The 17,036-nt window shown below is 52.5% G+C and overlaps 1 protein-coding gene across 4 annotated transcripts in view; it reads left to right on the forward strand.

The window, feature by feature from the left end:
• Nucleotides 1-17,036, forward strand: part of LOC122394655 (1-phosphatidylinositol 4,5-bisphosphate phosphodiesterase classes I and II-like) — a 78,060-nt gene that overhangs the window by 45,681 nt on the left and 15,343 nt on the right. For 3 of the 4 annotated variants that reach the window (XM_043391665.1, XM_043391667.1, XM_043391664.1), the window contains exons 7-14: nt 9,599-9,683; nt 10,013-10,113; nt 11,991-12,166; nt 12,808-12,954; nt 13,455-13,606; nt 14,158-14,322; nt 15,788-15,940; nt 16,237-16,507. In XM_043391665.1, coding sequence (XP_043247600.1) covers nt 9,599-9,683; nt 10,013-10,113; nt 11,991-12,166; nt 12,808-12,954; nt 13,455-13,606; nt 14,158-14,322; nt 15,788-15,940; nt 16,237-16,507 — 1,250 coding nt within the window. The remainder of the gene's footprint in view (nt 1-9,598; nt 9,684-10,012; nt 10,114-11,990; nt 12,167-12,807; nt 12,955-13,454; nt 13,607-14,157; nt 14,323-15,787; nt 15,941-16,236; nt 16,508-17,036) is intronic. The other variant, XM_043391666.1, reaches the window with a different exon arrangement.

A 17,036-nucleotide genomic window follows, 5' to 3' on the forward strand; every position in this document is an offset into this window, starting at 1 on the left:
GCTGTCGGGTGGCTGCTATGCAGACTCAGCACCGACCCGACAGGTCAAGAGTCACGTAGTTGCGGTGCTGCGCCGTTGCTACCGATCGATTCACGGTTAGGTTAGGTGGAAAACACGGCGGGATCGTGCCGTCTATTGTCGCCGGTGCTGAGCTCATATTGAGGAAAACGTGGCGCCGGAGATGTGCGTCGTTGAGAGCCCTGGCGTAGTTTCGGGGATTTCTGTCGAAACGGACCGATCCACTGGGGACTTCCGATGTCTGGTATGGAGTTGGGTTGGTTTTACCATTGACAAAGCGGTAGGTTTTTGTCTTTTGAAGTGGATTTACCTCTGGGTAAATTACGGCCTTGTGTCGTATTATTGACGGAGTCCGCCTACGTGTCACAATCATTGGGTGGAACCCTTGTTGAAAATCGGCGCTAGTCGTTAGCTCATCGCTGCATCCGGGCCCAAAGGGGCTAATCAGCCCTGCAGGCTTCCTAGCCTTCCTCATTCGGAGCGTATCGACCCGGGAGAACAGTTTACCTCTGCGAGGCGCCCGGCCGGGACGGAGCGTGGCCCTCACCCGGTGGCAGGATCACGCAGTTGGTTCTGCGCTGTTGGCACGGTGAGCGACCACCGCTCGGGCTTTGTTGAGTCTCTAACCCAACTATCGGAAGATGACACATAGGTCATCCATGGGCTTTATTCTTCGGTTGTGTGGACGTCCAGAGTCGTCGCTGGCTTCCTGGATATCAATATTTACGTGCAGAGAAGGTGGCTTTCAGCCTGAGGCCCGTCTCGACAGGAGGACCAGGAAGGGCTCTCTTGATCCCTGGATTTGTCATTTTAGATGGATGAACTGAGACGCTTTGAGGCTAAGCGCAGATAAAGCCGCGTTCAGAGTCGGTAGTCGTTAAAGTGAGCTGAATCGACATTTAGTGTGGGAGAGTCCAAGTTAGAGCGATCATCCTCGATTTCAAATCTTATGAATGCTGCATCGTCAAACTGGCAATCTTTCAAGGAACTACGCTTAGTTGTTGTGTGCACTTTTCATATTTTACCTACAAAAACAGCCATCGATGTATCTCCGAAGTCCATCTGTAAACTCCGGAGCGTTTTCCGTTCCACCGCACCACTCCTGCTAAGTGCGCTGGGACTGTGTGGGTGCCGTGCCGCTCTCTGCTCTGAACGGCGCGCCGCACGTAGCATGTCGTGGACGATGGATGGCCGCGCCTGTCGGGCTGCGAGCTGTGCGCCGCGCCGGTCGGCCGGCGGCCCGGCCGCGCCCCGGTGTTTTAGGCCCGAGTGTGACCTAAATGGGCGGCGGCCAGCCGGCGGCCGGCGCGCGGCGTGCGACGCTTTATTGGCAATCAGGCCGAGCGATCGACCGGCCGGCCAGGTCGGCCGGTGGGCGCCGGAGATGCTGCTGCCTCTCTCTGCTCACTTCTCTCCGCTGTCTGTCCTCACTCCCCGGTCACCAGGATTAGCGGCTGTGAGCGGCAGACACCGGCGGACGGAGGAAGACGAATGCTAACAGATGCGGGCGACAGCTGCCAGCACAGGCGGAGGGAGAGAGAGAGAGGAGAAAAGACTGGGAACGGAAGGAAAACCGGGCGCCGGAGCTGAGGAAAACAGCTGTTTGAGAACGACTCCGGATAGTAATTGGCATTCCGGAGGAGATAAACAGACACCTGTCGGCTAAGACAGTGTGGTGAACAGACAACCAAACATGAACAACATTTCGTGAGTCTAGTCTGTAGCGGCGTCTCAGACGGGTCGAGACCAGCTGAGGATGAGACCATACCTCACCCTTCCCGTCACCGTCCCGTGATAAATCAACCGGAAACGCTCGTCTTTCAACTGAAAAAGCTCCGCCGTGAAAGGTCTTCCTTTTCCTCCCCACTGAACCGGCGAAATATAGCGCTGGCAGTCACCCGTCAGCTATGAGAACCCAGTTGCTCAGTTCGTTCTGTCATGGACTCAGTCTCGTCTTTAGGACCTTGGTCGTCAACTTCGCCCTTGGGTGTCTCCCATGCGTCCCAGTCTCGCGAGTGATGGTGCACTTGAATGACGGCACCACTTATGCGGCGCAAGGAGTGTGGGCTTTGTTCCTCACCGGGCACACCGCACTAGACGAGTAACGGTTGCTAGAGCTGGGAATAAAGAGAGAGTGGAAGGTGTGAGAGGCAGAGCGGGGAGGGTGAATGGGGTTGGGCCCCTGTGGGAGGGTGCAATACGATTAGCATAATGAGCGGCACCAAGCCATTACATGCGATAATGTGGGTAAACATTACATTAGGTAACCTGAGGTAAGCCACATGTTGGTAACCTGAGAAGTTTGATCTGCGTTTTCCGGTGAAGGCGGGTGATGCGTGCAGGGTGGTCTGCACTGGAGCTCTGCCGTTTCCATTTACAAAAGAGAAATATATTTTTTTTCGACCACCACCACACGAACGGATGGTAGGATCAGAAGAGGATGAAGCCGAGTTTTAGCAGCGGCTCCGCTCCCTCCACGTTGAACCTGTTTCTCACGGGCGGCACGCAGTCGATTCACTGCCAACATATCTTCCTCCGGTGTGTTTACGCGGCTGTTTGGTGGCCATCGCTGTCCGGCCAGACTTTACGACTGTGTTCGGACGTGACTGCCGCTGCCGCCTGCTGGAAGTTGTTGCCACGCTGGACGGAGAGGGCTCGTGAAGGTGGCCAGCGTTGTGCTCCCTGCAATCAGAGTGGTTCAGGGGCCAGTTTTGTTTCCTCAATAGTCACCTTAGGAAGCGAAATGCTGGCTATTGATTGTGGTTGTTTAATTTTCGGTTTAGCATATTCGACTCCTCCAATTAAACAGTGTCATTTCGAGTCATCAATGCTTCATTGATTTTCCGAAGTCACAAATCAGCAGTGTTTTTCACCAAGAGTTATTTCCAATTCCAAGATCGGGAGGCTGACTGCCAAACTGTATGTACATACAAACGGTTACTGTTAACGTATGCAAACGACCCGGAATGCATGTCCAGAGCCTCAAGATTGTTCCACTGTCCAGCGTGATCAATGAGCATAATCAACCTTTTTATGCGCTTCTAATTTTACGATATAAACAAAAAGGCATGTTTATTGTTTATGACAGTGGGCGCATAAAGCGATAGCTCATGCCTGCAATCTTGCAGGCAGGTACACCAAAGGGAACGGTCTGTCGTCCATAAATTGGGCTCTCCTGCCTCTACTGTAGGTAAGACCTAAATAATGGCTGTAATGAATAACGTGTTTGTGATATATGGCTGAATTTCGTCCATCGTCCATAATTTTACGTTAAAAATCTATCACGTTTATCGTCCGGCTTGCTGCATTTCAGCGGTTTTCGCTGCATCGCATTTACAAGCAAACTGTGTTTTGGAGAGTCAGCCGCGATAATGGATGAGTTTCGATTTACACAGTCAACCATTATCGACTGGCCTGTTGTGGTTTAATATACGAACTATAAACAGCGTGATTGTTTGATATCTTGAGTACGTAGCTGGTCGCCTAATTGAGCTCAATTGAAAAACAAATGCCGGGCCCTCGACAACACCGTGGGACCACCTCAGCCCGATAGGATGAGGCTGATTTGGTTCCTAGGAACGTTGACGTCCTTACAAGGACATCAGGAAATCTGAGTGTACTGAGCTTAACTACATTTGAGAGATGAATTTCGGTGAGCACTGAACTCTGTAGCGGGAGTTTTTGCCTTAGTAATCATCGCCGGTCTCCGCCCCTTCGAGCGGACAGGAGGCGGTGCGCACTGCGGTCTCTCCGTGACCTTTGACACGGGTCACATCACACGGGTGACCTCTGATGTCGCCCGAGGGCCACCGCCCATCTGATTTGGCCTCGCTTAAAGGAAGACTGCCACCTTCAAAAAGTTTTCTCAGATCGGCCTATGATTTATTCCCTGGACAAAACAAAATTTTAGAATTGACCTGACAAAGTATCATCACGTGAATCGCGAAAAAAATTGTCGATTATCATACAATTATCAATCGGTTAATGTCTAGCGACAATGTTTACACATCACTAGAATTCAAGGTCATAAGATTATTACATTTTATTTGAAAAAGTAAGGTATTTTATGATTTACTAATATATGATTTCATAAGAAATTGGCCATGTTTAATTTATTTTGCATTTAAGTTCGTAAAACATTTAAAAAATCATAGCTCATTTGGAATGGGTCTGGCCCATGTTAAACCCCATTTCCCACACTTTTTTGGAAAAAATGAACTACTGAATATATAAGTTTAACTTTTATTTTGATGCTCCAAAATTCTTCTCTGATCTCGAAACAATCAAAGTTTTGACATATATTTACCAAAAGATAAGAAAATTCATGTTTCAAAGTTATCGATAAACAGTAGAGATGTCGGTTTTCTTGGACTAAAAAAATGGCATCAAACTGAACTTTGGTCTCCGATTTCTCGCAAACGGGTTCGAATTTCGGAAAACCGACTTCAGTCTGGGACTCAGCTCTAGTGAAAACCGTTTTGTGAAAAAAAGGTAGCAGTCTACCTTTAAAATGCCGTGCCTGTCCAGGGTCGAAAGCGTGGGCGACGACTTTTGAGCGGTATTACAGCAGCATAAGCGAGGGACTTAAGTGGTGGTATTTTGGAAATAATTTCAGTGAGACATGTCAATTGAGGACAGCACTGACGTCTGGGAGGACAAATATTCTGGCAGGACAAATATGGGAGCGAGTCGGTAAGGACCCGCTGCTATGTGTCATGGCTGGGACACCACCTGCAGTCGTCACGGCCCGCGGGCGCGGCCGTCGCGAGCCGGGCCTGGAAGGGCGCCAGAGGACGTCTGTCTCGTGTGACCCGGGCGCCCCGGTGAAGACAGATGTGCCGCTGTGACTGTCTCTGTCGAGCTGAGAGACTGAGTCAGACGGTCAGACGGTCAGGTAGCCGTAGCTTCGTCATACGGTCCGATCGCGCTGCAGAGGGTCGCGAGGCGAGTCATCAAGAGATGACTAGGTGAGGTTTCCGCAGTACAGTTTGGGGGAACGACGCCGTTCCATCGATCCGACTAACGTTCATTTTCTCCGTTCCGTTCGTTCTGGTCGTTCTGTCCGTTCCGCTCGCTGTCAAGGGGTGGCGTAGATGGCTGAAAGGCACGGTATGGATGACGGCTATATTTAGCGCCGGTGAAATCTACCGAGACACGGCGAGCTGACACGACAAGACGGCGCTGCTCGAATTGCCCAGCGCTCTGACACGGATGCGCGCCCGCTCCGAGCGCGCCGGCCGCCAACATGCAACACGTGCACGGAATTCGGGTGCAGTATGACGGTGGTTGTTGTACCCCCGCGTCACCGAGGCAGCTCGCATTGGACCGTTTTTATATGAAAGCTGGACGTTTGGCGTGCCGTGCCGATTGGTGTTTCTTTTTTGCAAGACAAATGGACACCTGATGATTATGTTTTGACGTGGTGAATGTTGATTACCTGCAGCCAGATATGGAATAAGGTTGACATCGCTGGGGGGCGGGTTCTGTCAGTGCCCGGCCCCGTCGCCGCGCGTAGGGTCGGGTCCCTGTTGGATTTCAGTCAGTTATTTTTACATAGAGACTGGTGGATTTTCACGAAACGTCATCGGGTAAACAACATCACGAACGTAAGCACCAAGTTCCCGGGCTACTGACGTTTTCAAATTTAGTAGTTTGTTATCGCTCTCTGTTTATGTTTGCAGTTCTGTCCCGTTGGCTCTTTTCCTGGATGTTTTTCACTTGTATTTCCTCTTTCGCCGGTAACTAACGATGACATTCGGGAAGCAGCGAGTCTAGTGGAATATCGGTGATCTGTTTTCGGAAGCGCCTCGCACCCTCTCCCGCTTCGGCTGTTTACTTTTTTCGGACGTATTTCTCCGTTCTTTCCTTTCTGTACAGCTCGATGTTCGATATTTACTGCAGACATTTGCACTGTGATCCATACGGAAGGAGCGAGGCGGCGAGCAAATGGGTCGTGTAAGAGCGCGCAGGCCGCTCCAGCTGTGTTGTTGCTGATGCTGCAGTGGCCAGTGCAGTGGGACCGGGGACGCGGCGCGCCCGTCTGCCCCTCGCCGGCTGGCAGCCCTGCAGTGCTGATCCCGGTCCGCTGTTTGGGTGTCCGAGCTAGGGGCCGGTCCTAGCGACTGAGACGGTCACCGTGGCCGGCTTCTTGCGCGGGTCGCCCTGGCCCCCTGCCAGCTGTGAGCTGGCTCGGCCACCCGTCCGACACCGGCCCGCTCCGGCCCGGAGACAGGCCGACCTGTCCTGGGAAGTGTCCCCGGTATGTGGCGGATGGGTCACGCTCAGTCACTCGAGTTGGGGTTGACAGAGGGCCCGGCTGCTCGGAGACACGGCACTCGGTAGTCGGTCGGGCCGCCTTCGTTACGAGCACAGCGTTAGGTATGACGATCATTGTAGTACTGTAGTGATTGTAATGTTCTTGAGGCGATGAAATGTGTTGGTTATTGACATAGGTACCTATTTTGTTGTCATAGTGTAACAAACCACCCCGTTGGCCAATCATACGGCCACACACTGGCGGATCCAGGCTTGCGTTTTGGGGGGGGGGGCCAACTCATGCAGGAGCCAAACCTAGGGTACCCCCAAATCCTGTTTTCTCATCGGATTTAGGCCACTTATTTTTCGTCACAGCCCTGACACTATGAATTTTTTTTAACTAAAAAGAAAAATATATAAATGGTAGCCCACCCGACCCATGCCTTTATATTACTTTGTAAACACTTACCATTGTTTTTATCGACCAGTTAAAGGGACCCTCCCACCTTAACATTAGATTTGAGCTGAGATAGCCAAAATGGGGTCCCTGGCTCACAATTACCGGTTTCGGCACGCACTCACAACATCGAGAAATGCCTTAAATCGGAAATATTGAATTTCAAAATTGCAGCATTTTGATTCAGAGGGGCTAATGCTTTTGGATACCCCTCTGAATGTGTGACGTCAGCGGAGATCTAATGATTTTTTAATATTTTACTAAAACGTTTGGTAGCATGCGGAGGTATAGGCTGCTTTGCGCGCAACAAATGCCGCACTTTCAAATAAAGTCGCTAGGAACAGCAGCGGATATCCCAAAAGTAAACAAAAATAAAAGTCTAATCTCTTGAAAACCGGTGAATATTTTTCGATAAAATTTGGTAGATATTCGTTTTCGCCCTTTCTGAACCTAGCGACATCACTTTCATGCCAATTCATTAACTTTTTTGAAGGTGGGAGGGTCTCTTTAACCCGCTTCGAGTCAGTGCTTGGGTCCCTTTGCGGGCTGGAGGTGGTAAAACAGCCCTGTCTAACTCGGCTCCTGGGCCACGCCCTGATTGAACTATGTTTCATTATCGTTTGGGGGAGGGGGAAAACGGGCCACTTTAGGCCTCTGGGAAGGGGGCATGGCCCTAAATGCCCCCTCCCTGGATCCGCCAGTGTAAGAAGAGACCATTGGAGCTGCAGTTGGGTACCTCAGACATCAGGGTACGCCCTCAGATGTATCGCATGACTCGCATGGAGACCTCTTATGCTATAGTGTACTGAAAGGACCCAAAGGAGCCTGTCTATATGGGCTCCCGGAGATAGACGTGGGCCCTCAGGAGCCCGCCAGAGCCCCAATGAGGGATAAGTGAGGGATACCAAGTGCCTGCAATTGCATATTGCATAAGCCATAACGCCTTACAAATCAATATATTATGCATCAGTGGCAGATCCAAGGGGGGCCACATGGGTCATGACCCCTTTGGTGCCCGGGGGCACCACAGGCCTGTCAGGGGCACCACCGGCCTAGTAGGGGCACCACTAGCCCGCCAGGGGCACCACAGGCCTAGCAAGGGCACCACGGGCCTGTGAGGGGCCCCACAGGCTTGTCAGGGGCACCATGGGCCTGTCAGGGACACCAGAGGCCTAGCAGGGGTACCACAGGCCTTACAGGGGCACCACCGGCCTTGCAGGGGCACCTTGGGCCTGTCAGGGGCACCACAGTCCTGTCAGGGCCCAGGGGCACCAGCGGCCTAGCAGGGGCACCACAGGCCTGCCAGGGGCACCACCGGTCTAGCAGGGGCACCATGGGCCTGTCAGGGGCCCCACCGGCCTCGCAGGGGGCACCACCGGCCTCGCAGGCATCACGGCATCACGCAGGGGCACCTTGGGCCTGTCGGGGGCATCACGGGCCTGTTGGGGGCACTTTAGGCTTGTCAGGGGCACCACAGTCCTGTCAGGTCCCAGGGGCATCAGCAGCCTAGCAGGGGCACCCTAGGCCCGCCAGAGGTACAGCCCACCGCTAAAGTAATGTAGGGTTTTACCAAACTCAACGGTTGGCTTTGACTGGCGATTGTTTAATGCGAAGTGATCGAAAAGAAGATGTCAATAGCTAAAGTTGCAGCTGCAAGGGTGACGATACATATAAGCTACATTCAAAGTTTCATTGTAGTCTGGCTAATCGTTCCTAAGCTTCAGAAGCAGAACATACCCATGACTGAAACCCCACATTACTTCTGCTGTGGACTGTACCACAGGCCTGCCAGGGTCCAGGGGCACCACAGGCCTAGCAAGGGCACCACGGGCCTGTCAGGGGCACCTCAGGCTCCCGTGCCCCCCCCCCCCTCCCCCCAGATCCGCCAGTGATGCCACACCACGCGAAACACCGCCAACTACCAGCTGCCGCGCCATAAACACGTGCCAACAACAGTCTTTTTTTTTTAAGGTCGACTCCGCTCGCGCAACTTTTGACTGACCCTCACTGCTACTATATTGCTTCCATATTATGCTGTGGAAAGCTTTACTTCACCAAGTGGCTAAAAACCTCCATCAAGGTATATTTTCTTAGCAATTTTTCTGGCGTTTTTGGGGGGGGCAAACAGGCCACTTTAGGCCTTTGGGGGGGGGCCATGGCCCCCGTGGCCCCCCCTGGATCCGCCAGTGCGGCCACAACGTTATTGCGTTCTGCTTGCAAATCGTTGCCGCTTTGTGTGCAAGATGATGCATCGGTCTTTGATGACTAGAAATAACTATTCGTTAAACAATGGTTACCCGAACACATCGGACGGACGGCGTCGCATGCGCTGTGACACTGTTTGGTGTTTATGGCACCATGTGTGTGGTGAATGGCGTGCACATTGTCTATGCGTTATTGATGCCGTAATGCTCGGTGTCGGCCGCATTGGTGCATGGGCAAAGGCCGCTGTATAGACCGGTATACAGAGGTCTATGGTGTGGGAACTCTGTGACAGATTGTAAATGAAGCGGGACTGAGGCAGCGGCGTATCGGGTTTTGTGTGGAGTTTGTGCTAATTACACTCACCCGACAGCTATTCCTCGATCCCCAAGCCGGCGCGGTTTACAAACACCTGTGTCGATGCATTTATGTGGTGAGGTTTGTTTGGTCGATGTGTAAATTATTTGTTGATTCCGAATAACGTCGATCGTTCGGTTTTCCTCTTCGAATGGTTTTCCTCTTCGAAGCGATTTTAGTACTTAGCATTGAGGCTGCATAGCAGCTAGAGATGCCGTCTCACAATTTGGTTTATCGCTCGCACCACTGCGCTGACTCCGCCTGCCTACCATCTAGCCCGTCTAACACTTGTCCCCTTCTGCGTTTCAGTATCGTGAAGTCGTTCGCCAGTAACAAGGAGGACCGAAAGCGGGTGGAAAAGGCCCTCGAGTCCAGTGGCCTCCCCTGTGTCAAGGTGAGCGAGCTAAAACGGCCTAAAGGAACGCAGCATTCTGTTTCCGACACGGCAATCCGCAGGCATGTTTACGCTTCCTTTGGTCAGTTTGATAGCCGACGTTTATTATAATTGTTATCCGCCACTTTATGGTTGCTTTGTTGGTGTTTTGCTTGTGGCTAGAAAACATTGAGCTCGGTAGTTAATTATATGAGTACCTTCTGTCGCTTTTTCTACTGATGGTTGCCAAAGGCATCAGACTTCATAGAACATTTGCGTGCAAGTGACACCGCCAGTGACCTGCCAACCGTTACGGATTGTTCACAGAAACTTATCCCGTTTTCCCGCAGAGTGACACCATAGAGCAGGACAAGTTCACCATGAAACACTTTCTGGCGTTCTACATGCACCTCACCGGTCGGCGAGAGATCGAGAAAATCTTCGACGAGCTGTGAGTTTCGCTACTAGATTCCTCCGGCCACCACTTTGACGACAGCGCAGTTGGGGACCGTAAAACCCCGGTGATCCGTTTTGAGTGGGTTTCCAGTGCGTATAGTACAGTTTATTTGATATAACTTAAGCCTAATGACATCGTAATCGTATTGCGTTTAGATGTCTGCGACAGGCTGGCAGGCTGGCGACTGACGGCTTACCGATTGGAGCTACCCGAAGGTACGCTACCCTGCGGACGGGGTGTTGCGCTTGTTAGCCTGGGAGGTCTGCTGGAACGCGCCTCGTGTGGGGCCATCGCGTGCACGGAATATGACCGACTCGGGCAGTGGCACACTTCAGCAGCACGGGCTGCTGAATTGCACGTGAAGTCAACATGGGGCTAGGTATAGGTGTGGTTTTGGAGCAGCGATCGGCTGCCTTGCAAACTGCGATTAATGCCTGGTCCGCCACGTTTGAAATGGTACTACTATGTACATCTGTCCGGTGTCGTCAGTACAGATTCGCCTGTGTTTCTGCGGTCTCCCCGTGCGCCGTGTGCTGACGCCCGTATCTTATTGCCCCGCAATCGATGTCGACGCTGGGGCTCGGACATTCCGCCGGTCACCGGTTACTCTCTGCGGGAGACATGCCGCTGGCGTTGTCATGGCAACGGTAAAACAGACGGACTCTGACGCTGATTCTGGTCCAGATTCTGGTCAGGGTCGGCTGCGGCAGGGCTGCGGTGTCCCTGTGAGCGAGGGCGGGGCCGACGGCAGCGCTGGTGGGGGCGGCAGCGACAGCGGCGGGCGGGCGGGGGAGGGGAGCGTCGCCCGACTCTGATAGCGTCCGTGGCAGTGGCTCGGCTAATCTGTCAGCGCAGAACAGTAATGAGATCAGCGACAATGGCGGCACGGGACTGAGCGGTGCTGGATAATGGGTGTCCTCCATGCAAAATTGCTTTGTTCTGTAGTTTCCCCCGCAGAAGGGTTTTGACTTTTGATACTGACGGTTGAAGCTCTAAGTAGACAGCGTGAGCCAAAGTCGATTTCGTAGCCGGAAACGACCTGAAAAAGTGAACTAGTTCGTAGGTTTCGGCGGTCTGGGGTCTTTCATCAAAAATGACCCCCTGATTATAACTGCTACCAACCGGCACATGACTCGCTGTCGTAAGCAACGGTCTCGTTAGTTGTTACATGCGTCGTCAGTGAAGGCAGTCTTTTTGCCTTTTGGCGCCATGAAATATGGTGGACCGGGGACTGTTTTGTCTCCCTCAATGTCATGTAGCGAAATGGAGTGGCCCAGCTTTCTTTGGAGGTGTTCTATTTCGGATGGTTCCATTCAGTTCCCTGCTCAGAAGCGTCCCACGGGCCCCCAAAGCTCATAGACGACGGAGAGCTCTATTCAGTAGTTCAGCGAAAACTTGCCGTCTCGTGAACTGGCTTATTTCGGCTTAACTCGTGAATTACAGCTCATTTGCTCCTAATTGACGAGTTCGATAGTTGGTCAGAGGATAACCTGATTGGTGGCAAATTTGTGCGCCGTAAAAAGGAGGTAAAACTTTTATTTGACCTAAATACCACTGATCTGCCGAAGCTAAAGCGTCTACTAAGGCGTAAGGTGTCTTCACACATTGCATTTCCTCTGTGTTGTGTTTAGAATGCGTCCCATATTTCGTGTTATTGTTGATGTTTCATGAACCTGTTTTCTCCGTTTTCCCTACATACTCGTAGGTCTATTTACATAGATCCACATAGTAATGCTATCCACATGCGTGGATACTGGATAACAGTCCCAATTGTAGCCGTTTTCTTGTCAACACACACTCTGACCTACTCACTTCTCCTTGTACCGCCCCACCTCTCTCTAACCCGCCCCTCCCTCCCGTGTCACCGGTAGGTGCGGTGGGGGCGGCCGCAAGAAGGGCCAGATGACCGTGCCTCAGGTGGTCGAGTTCCTCAACCACGAGCAGCGCGACCCGCGGCTCAACGAGATCCTCTACCCGTACGCCGACGCGCAGAAGGCGCGAGAAATTATCGCCCAGTACGAGCCGAACCGGGCGAACGTGCAGAAAGGTGAGTGGACCACCGCGGGGGCGCCGCGCGTGCCCGCCGCGGGGCTCCGGTACCTGGGTACGGCCCGGCGCGGCTGTAAACTGTTTGCTGAGTCCGAGGACGTGGCTGTTCAGGCCGCAGGGTTGGGTTTCTGGGGAGACCGGTGCCACCCCGTGTCGGGAGGCTGCTGCAAGGCTTCTCGTAAAATTCATCACCGTTTCTGCCCATTCGCTCTGTTTTTAATTTTATTTGAACTGCTAAACTTGGTGGAATTTTCCGTTATCGCCGCGTGGCTCGAGAACAATGCTCAAAGCTGCTTTGTCGGCGATTTCGGCCGTCATTCTTCGCCGGGCTTCGGCCGGTGCCAGTCTAAACCAATGCTTTCCCGAGTCAATCACTTTAGGCGTCAGGCGGCGATGGCATCTCAGACGTGTACCGAGCAAAACTTTGGCAGTCTCCCCACGCAAACTCGGTGGAACGGGTTTGTTTTGTACAACTGGCGAGTGGCCGTGTGTCGTGGCCTACGATGCTGGTCGACCGCCGTATGTGTAACCATGGAAACCAATAGGGGTATGCGGGTAAGATCAGGGATGATATTTACAGCACCGATAAAATCCAGAAAGATCATGTTTCTAATTGGATTTTTTTTCGGCGTTTTGCAGGGCTCCTCAGTGTGGAGGGTTTTATGGCGTACCTCATGAGCGACGACAACGCGGTGGTGGCGCCCGAGAAGTTCGACCTTAGTGACGACATGGACCAGCCTCTGTCACACTACTTTATCAATTCGTCGCACAACACCTACCTTACCGGTGAGTTGACCTGGTGTGCGGTTAAACCACCTTGTAAAGGTCCCAGAGCGTCTTCAATTAGAGAAATGGCTGGCGTCCACTAAGTCTGGGCTTCCCCACAGTTAACCGTGGATTTTTCGACTGGACTGGTGTAAGACGTATTTCATTTCATTTGGAGGGGAAATGGTCTCCGTGAGGCCAATCAGTGAACGCCACATTGACTTGCCATTTCGAATTAGAGTAGGATATCTGTCAGCTGACAATTTCCACTTGAACGTTGATTTCGGTACTGGATGTCAGTGCCATGAGCACGCTCAATTTATCGTGAGCCCAGACTGGGCTATAACCTTCCTTGACCTAGGACGCCCGTTATGCCCCATGCCCCGCCCCGCTCTTCGCAAGTCTGCGTTCTCCTGTCGTACACCATCTTGCCCTGATAAATTCCTTCCCGCCCCGTCCTGCTCAGCCCAGCCCAAGCCGTGACCCAGCCCGACCTGACGGTGACCCTGTGTCCCGGCCAGGTCACCAGTTCACGGGCAAGTCGTCAGTGGAGATCTACCGCCAGTGCCTGCTGACCGGCTGCCGCTGCGTGGAGCTCGACTTCTGGAACGGTCGCACCGAGGAGCCGATAGTGTGCCACGGCTACACCATGGTCACCGAGATTCCGGCCAAGGTGGGGCTCCGGCGGACGGCGTCAACCGGCTCCCCAATTCAAACTCGTGTTTATCATTTTCAGCTTTACAGCTATTCGCAGATCGTTGGTTTTCAGTCCTCGGGAATAGTCCGTCCAGCACAGGCTACAGGAGTGCATTTTTTTTAATTCACAGTTGCTGATTGGATATTTTATAGCAATTAACGAGAGGGAATTTCCATGCCGACCCAAATAATCGTGATTTATGTCGTGATTTACGACCTCCAATGTCTGCAGTATTGCCCTGGGACCGTGTTTGCCGCAATCTTTGGCTGGCATTTCCACGTTTGCAAATTTAATTACCAACAGCGATGCAAACCGTGGAGGCGTTAATTGCCATTAGCTGATTGAGCCCGGCGCTTAACGAAATAGCTGGCAATTAGATAATGAACAAATTACCAAATCCGATTGTGGCGCAGTGTTCGATCCTGTGGCTCTAATGCAGACTCGTGTGTTTGTCGCCCTGATTTGCGATTCACTGTCATTGGGATGCAGTTTGTGTTTTCAGTTCTGATTGTTGATGTTTTCCGCAGGACGTGATAGAGGCTATCGCCGAGTCGGCGTTCAAGACTTCCGAGTGGCCGGTGATTCTGTCGTTCGAGAACCACTGCAACCCCAAACAGCAGGCCAAGATCGCCCAGTACTGCCGGGACAGTTTCGGCGACCTCCTGCTCGACTGCCCGCTGGAAAACTATCCGGTAAGAGTTTCTTACATGTTGCCATTTTCAGTTCGTATTAAATTTATTGCAAACGTCTTTCTGTGAGTAGCTGTTGTCAGAGGTCCAGTAATACAATGAAAAAGGTGAACGCACAACATTGATTCTTGAGAACACCTGTACACTATCGCACGCAGCTCGGATACCACAGGGATACACCGTGCACTTCCCTCCCGTGCCTGCTGCCTGACCCGCCTGCCCATCCGGTCGTCTCACCGCTCGTCACTTAGCGGCACCTCCCAGCCGCGGTGTCCTTTGGCTGATGGCCGGCGGTGTCGGCGGAAAGGTGACACCGCCGTCCGTCCGCGCCCAATTAGCGAATGGCGCCCATTCCCGTGTCACAGTACGGTGTCATACGGTCGATGGAGATGTGACACGACTGACACCGTGTCAATACTGACACCTGTGACATCGACACCGCCGGCTCGCTAACAGTGCACTTTATGAGGAACATTGATTAAACGAACGGAAACGGGAATGGTAGAGTCGGGAATTGGACCAGATGTTTGCGTATTTTAGAATAGCACGCGTGATCCTACGAATATTTATCGTGCCCGGTACCAGGCTGGCTGTCTCGACCTATGGTCGTTCTTAATACTTGCTTATGATCAGTTTGCTATTCTCTCGCCATCATTGGGCGCAGGGCATGGTGATATTAGGTCTAGCTCTAGCCGCATCTGCTCTCGAGTCGATGCCATGCTATGCCCAAAACGCATGCCCAATCAGACCGCAGCGTATCGGCGCAACTACGGGATGTGCTGGGCAGACTGGTATCACTGTAGTGTGGCCATGATTGAAGAATGACTAGAGTGTGACCTACGACGGACCTGTCTCTCCCTCTCACGGGCGGGGTTTGCCGGGTGCGCTGAGTCGGGGAGACACGCAGGGACGCAGGGCGGTCTGTCTCTGCCTGGCAGCGCTGCAGTGTGTCCGGCCGCGGGTGTGTCTCTCTGTCGAGTCCACTAGTTGCGCTGATCCAGGAACATGCGGCCGCGGCCGGCCGACGGGCGTGCACCGACCATTGATCCGTGCGTTCGGTGACTGTGGAGCGGCCGTTCGGTGACTGTCGAGCGGCGGACTGTGTTTGATCGGACGTAATTGGGCGCGACTGCGGCCGACGGCTCTGTGTTTGTAAGGCCAGTTAGAGTGCTGTGGCCTTCAGCTGCAATGTTGGAATGTGTCACTCGGGATGGGAATTCGATAGGTTGGCGATGCGAAATGTTCGTAGTTGGTATGTCGGTCGGATGCTATTGGTTTTTACCGTTACGTCTTTCGGTCACTTTTGTTGGGTTAGGAAATAGATTTACATAATTGAATTATGTTTTCGCATTTGACTCGACTCGGTAAATTTTAAGCGAAGATACACACTTGATTAGCATCTGAAGGAAATTGTAGCTTTTTTAGAACGTCAAATGGTCTAACTTTCCCCACTGGATTTTCCTCGCAGCTGGAGGCGGGCTCTCCTCTGCCGCCGCCGACAGCCCTGAGGCGGAAGATTCTCATCAAGAACAAGAAGAAGCACCACAAGCAGAAGCTGGTGACGAAGCAGACGTCGGACACGACGTTCCACCTGCCGCTCGAGTCGGGATCACCGCAGGAGGTACGGGGTGTTGTAGAGACTGGGGGCTGTGTGTTATATGGGCTGGGAGTGTGCTGTTGGTGGTACACTTGGATTGTAATGGCAATCAGATGCGGTACCTGACTTGGCTGAATTATCAGTTGTGATCATGTAAGTATAAGCGGTGGTTTGTGAAAATCGAACGCTTCATAGCGTATATTCAACGACGTATCCGCCCAATAACCCCGTACAGGTTTTCTTATAATAATAGCCGTAATTATCCATCCGCCGCTGCTGACAACTCATCCCCCTGTCTTCCTTTCGCTCTCAATCACCAGCAGGTACAGGGTAACGGCGACGTATCCCGCCCGGCCCCTCCGCCGCTGGAGAAGCAGCCCAGTCAGGCAGACGACGAGGACTCTGACGACGCCGGCAGCAGCAGCTCGGACTCGGACGAGGACAGCCTCAGTCCCGAGGAGCGCCGGCTGCGCGAGAACACACAGAAAGACTCGGGTACCGCCGGCAAGGAGTCGGAGGCCGGCGCCGAGATATCGGCGCTGGTCAACTACGTCCAGCCCGGACACTTTCACAGCTTCGCCGAGGCAGAACGTGAGGACATAGGGGAGCTGTAAGGGTAGCGATGACGGGGAGGGAATGTCTTTTGTTATGCGCTTGGCTACGTCCGCTCTGTTGTAAAATGCATGCTCTCGCGATTCTGTTCGTGGAAATGATACGAGAAGGGTCTTCCCCAGGCATCGGTAAAATCCTTTTTGAAAGGATTGCATTCCCAATCCACATTCCTAGTGCCGAAGTGGAATGCATTCCTACCCGCAATCCCCTTTTTCCACTTGGATTGTGATCAAATCCGCAATCCTTTTTTGCAATCCTGTTGTGTTATTAAGTGCACTAGTGGATCTGGGGGAGGGAGGGGGGCATAGGGCCGTGCCTCCATCCCCAAATCACACATTTCTAGTACCTAGTCTTGCGAGTAATTCCTATCTAAGGCACAGGTATTTTATGGGAAATATTTTTTGCCTCGAACACCCCCACATTTAAACATCTACCCATCCAGTGTTTTATATTTTTAAAACTCGCCCTCACATACGTAATTTTGCCCTTCCTATGTAGTTCATCAGCG

The sequence above is a fragment of the Amphibalanus amphitrite genome, unplaced genomic scaffold (genome assembly GCF_019059575.1).
Source record: "Amphibalanus amphitrite isolate SeventyFive unplaced genomic scaffold, NRLGWU_Aamphi_draft 000603F_arrow, whole genome shotgun sequence".
NCBI lineage: Eukaryota > Metazoa > Arthropoda > Thecostraca > Balanomorpha > Balanidae > Amphibalanus > Amphibalanus amphitrite.